We start from the raw sequence: 2,693 nt of genomic DNA on the forward strand, positions 1-2,693 counted from the left end.
GGGCTGGGACAGGGCGGGGGGCGGGGTGGGCACTCACACATCCGCTCACACACTCACTCGCTCAGCACGCGCCTGTGAGCACCTACGCGCGGGCTCCTAAGGAAAACAGAGATGAGTCGGAATCGAGCTGCGCCCAGTCTGGTGGGGGAGACAGACAGACACAGCCGGTCAGGCGGCCCGAGGGGGCGGGCGGGAGGGCGGGCAGATGGGCAGGGGGCGGGCCTGGTGGGGCGCCGCACCTTGGGCTGGGTGAGCGCCATTGTCCAGGTAGGTGGTGGTGGTCTTCTCTGCTTCCTCGGTGGCTCTGGGGAGGCACCGCAGGACAGCAAGGTGGGACGGAGGGCCCACCTGCCGGGACCCGACCTCACGGGTCCAGCCCCAGTCCAGACACACGGTGCTCCCCAGACACTTAGAAGCAGGCCCCCAACACAATACAGGCTGATACACACGCCTGCTGCAAGCACACGCCCGTGTGCGCACGTGTGCGTCCTGGCCCGCGCTCGCACGGTCTCCCGGCTCCAGGCCCACACGGGGCCCCAGGGAGGCCGCCGGGGTGGGTGGGCTGCGCACCTGTTGAAGCGCCGGCGGGCCTCCCAGCAGCGCTTGCACAGGAGCAGCACGCCGGACAGCACCACTAGCGTGCCACCAATGAAGAGCGACATGACCACCACCAGCAGCACGGAGTTGTCCAGGATGGGGTCAGGCTCCGCCTGTGGGCCAGCATGGGTCAGGAGCGCGGGCGTGGTCGCTGGAGGCCCGCCCGGCCCATCCCCCCCACTCCATCCCCCTCACTCACGGTGGGGCTGCCGGTGGCGTTGTCCCACCTCGAGGTCAGGGCAACCGTGGCAGCGGTGCTGGCGGCAGTGGCCATGGTGGGCGTGGGCTGCATTTTGAAGCTAGGAGGAGGGGCCTGGGGGGGCAGGGCCTGCTCAGACCGGCTCCTCTGTCCCCTCCCCCTCCTAGCTCCCACGGAGTGGGAGTAGGAGTCCACCTGGGGCAGTGACTCACGGAGAGGTGGAGAAGAGCCCCGAGGCAGCCCCCACCCCGCTTAGGTGAAGGCCGGGACCTCCGTTTCCCCGAGTTTAAAATGGGGGCGGTGTATTCTCTCCACCACCTCCCCGGCCGGTGGGGCCGGCCCAGCAAGGTAGCAGCTGGCCGGAAACCCTGCCCAGAAAAGTGGAAGCACTCCTAGGAGAAATGGGGACACTGAGGATGTCTGTTCACTACCGTGAGACCTCAGGGGCCCTCCTAGCTGCATCAGGGGAGAGGAGGGGGCTGCCGCAGCCCCATAAGACTGGTCCTATGGGCAGTGGTACCAGGATCGTGGAGGGGGGCGGAGGGACTGAGCTCAGTGACTACCAAGTCACGACGCCAGGAGGTAGCTGTCCCCCTCCACCCAGTGCTAGTGGGAGCAAAAAGGCCAAAGAAGGCGCATCTGTTCCCAGCCCTGAAGAATCTGGTTCCCATGGAGACTGAGCGAGCGGGCCGAGCGGGCCGAGCGGGCGGGGGGGGGGGGTTGCCAGGGCGCACTGAGGAGAGGAGGGGGCGCGGGGGAGGGAGGCCTCCTGCAGGGCGGCTTGAGCCGGTCCTGGGCGGCAAGATGGCTGCTGCAGCCGCCTCCCCGCCAGTGCCCAGCGCGGGGCCCTGCGCCTCCGCGAGCAGCTTCTCTGGCCGAGCAGGCCAGCCTCCACGTTTGCTTCATGCTAGGGGTAAACTGAGGCCGGGGGAGGGGCGCTCAGCCTCGGGAAAGCGACTGCCTGGACACTGCACCTGATCGCCTTCCCTAACGCCAGCTCCTCCCAGCGGGAAGGACCGGAGACTGCACTCTGGGATCTCAAGCAGCAGAGTCCGGGCCGGGATGACCCGCAGCTCTGAGGACGCAGGGCGTGCGTTCGGTCCTTCCCCAGAGGAAAAGGGGAGCCTGTGCACAGGTTCCAGCGTCCGCAACCCTTTCAGGTTTTAACCCCACTTGACACCGGGGAAACAGGCCCAGCGAATGGGGGTGGGGGAGCCCTGGCGAAGGCCAGGTGTTCTCAGCGCTCCGGTCCGAGAATGACCGCGGCTGCCGGGTATCCTCAGGGGGATGGGGCGCGCTTATGTAGGTCGGGAAATGAGTTCCGGCTGGAGGGGGAGGGGGCAGAAGCGCAGGGACCGTGACAGGAGATCATTAAAGATGGCAGGAAGCCGAGGGGGAAGAGAGGTGGACTCCTAGGGGTAGGCGGAGACCAGACCCGAGGGCGGACGTTCCCCACGGGCCCGCCCCTGAGGTCCAGCTGGTCCTCCCCGAGCTCGCTCGCCACCGCGCCCATCCCCGCGCCCCCAACCCGCCCCGGGGGCGGGATGGCGAGCCCTCAAGGAGAGGCAGAGAGCCAGACTCCGGGCACCTCTCCGCTTCGGGCTAATCCAGGAGACGAAGACGCCATCGCCCTTGCTGCATCTCACAGGGGAAACTGAGGCTGGGGAAGGGCGTGGGCGGGCGGGGTCTCTCCAGGCCGCTAACGAGGGTTGCAGAGCCCCGTAGATTGGCCCCCACGCCCGCCCCGGCTTCCCCCACTCCCTCCCTCCGGCCTCTCCGCCTCGCGGAAAGGGCCGGTGGTCCAGAGCTGGCGGCGATCCCGTGGGCCGCGCGGCCCCGGCCTGCCCCCGCCCGCCTTGTTGTATCCCCAGGCCCGCCGCGCCTACCTCAGCGCCGG

General features: G+C 68.7%; 1 protein-coding gene across 2 annotated transcripts; it reads right to left on the reverse strand.

Annotated features, from left to right (window-relative positions):
* CBARP (CACN subunit beta associated regulatory protein) lies at positions 1-2,687 on the reverse strand. 2 transcript variants are annotated; one of them, XM_034657369.1, is made up of 5 exons: positions 2,683-2,687; positions 797-910; positions 571-710; positions 240-304; positions 1-138 (listed from the first exon to the last, which is right to left on the reverse strand). In XM_034657369.1, exons 2-5 carry the CDS (start codon positions 887-889, stop codon positions 83-85), a joined length of 354 nt encoding a protein of 117 aa, XP_034513260.1. In that variant the 5' UTR covers positions 890-910; positions 2,683-2,687; the 3' UTR covers positions 1-82. The 2 variants fall into 2 exon arrangements, with proteins under 2 accessions (XP_034513260.1, XP_034513259.1); XM_034657368.1 differs by lacking the exon at positions 2,683-2,687 and having other exon boundaries at positions 797-2,644.
* Positions 2,688-2,693: the final 6 nt, after the last annotated feature.

The sequence above is a fragment of the Ailuropoda melanoleuca genome, chromosome 4, assembly GCF_002007445.2.
Source record: "Ailuropoda melanoleuca isolate Jingjing chromosome 4, ASM200744v2, whole genome shotgun sequence".
NCBI lineage: Eukaryota > Metazoa > Chordata > Mammalia > Carnivora > Ursidae > Ailuropoda > Ailuropoda melanoleuca.

What these genes read in the sequence shown, in the direction of transcription:
- CBARP (XM_034657369.1), bottom strand. Translation starts at nt 889, where the DNA reads ATGCAGCCCACGCCCACCATGGCCACTGCCGCCAGCACCGCTGCCACG. An exon ending in GCCCGCCGGCGCTTCAACAG is followed by an intron (nt 305 to 570) that starts GTGCGCAGCCCA and finishes GTGCCTCCCCAG; the next exon opens with AGCCACCGAGGAAGCAGAGA. An exon ending in TGGCGCTCACCCAGCCCAAG is followed by an intron (nt 139 to 239) that starts GTGCGGCGCCCC and finishes CTCCCCCACCAG; the next exon opens with ACTGGGCGCAGCTCGATTCC.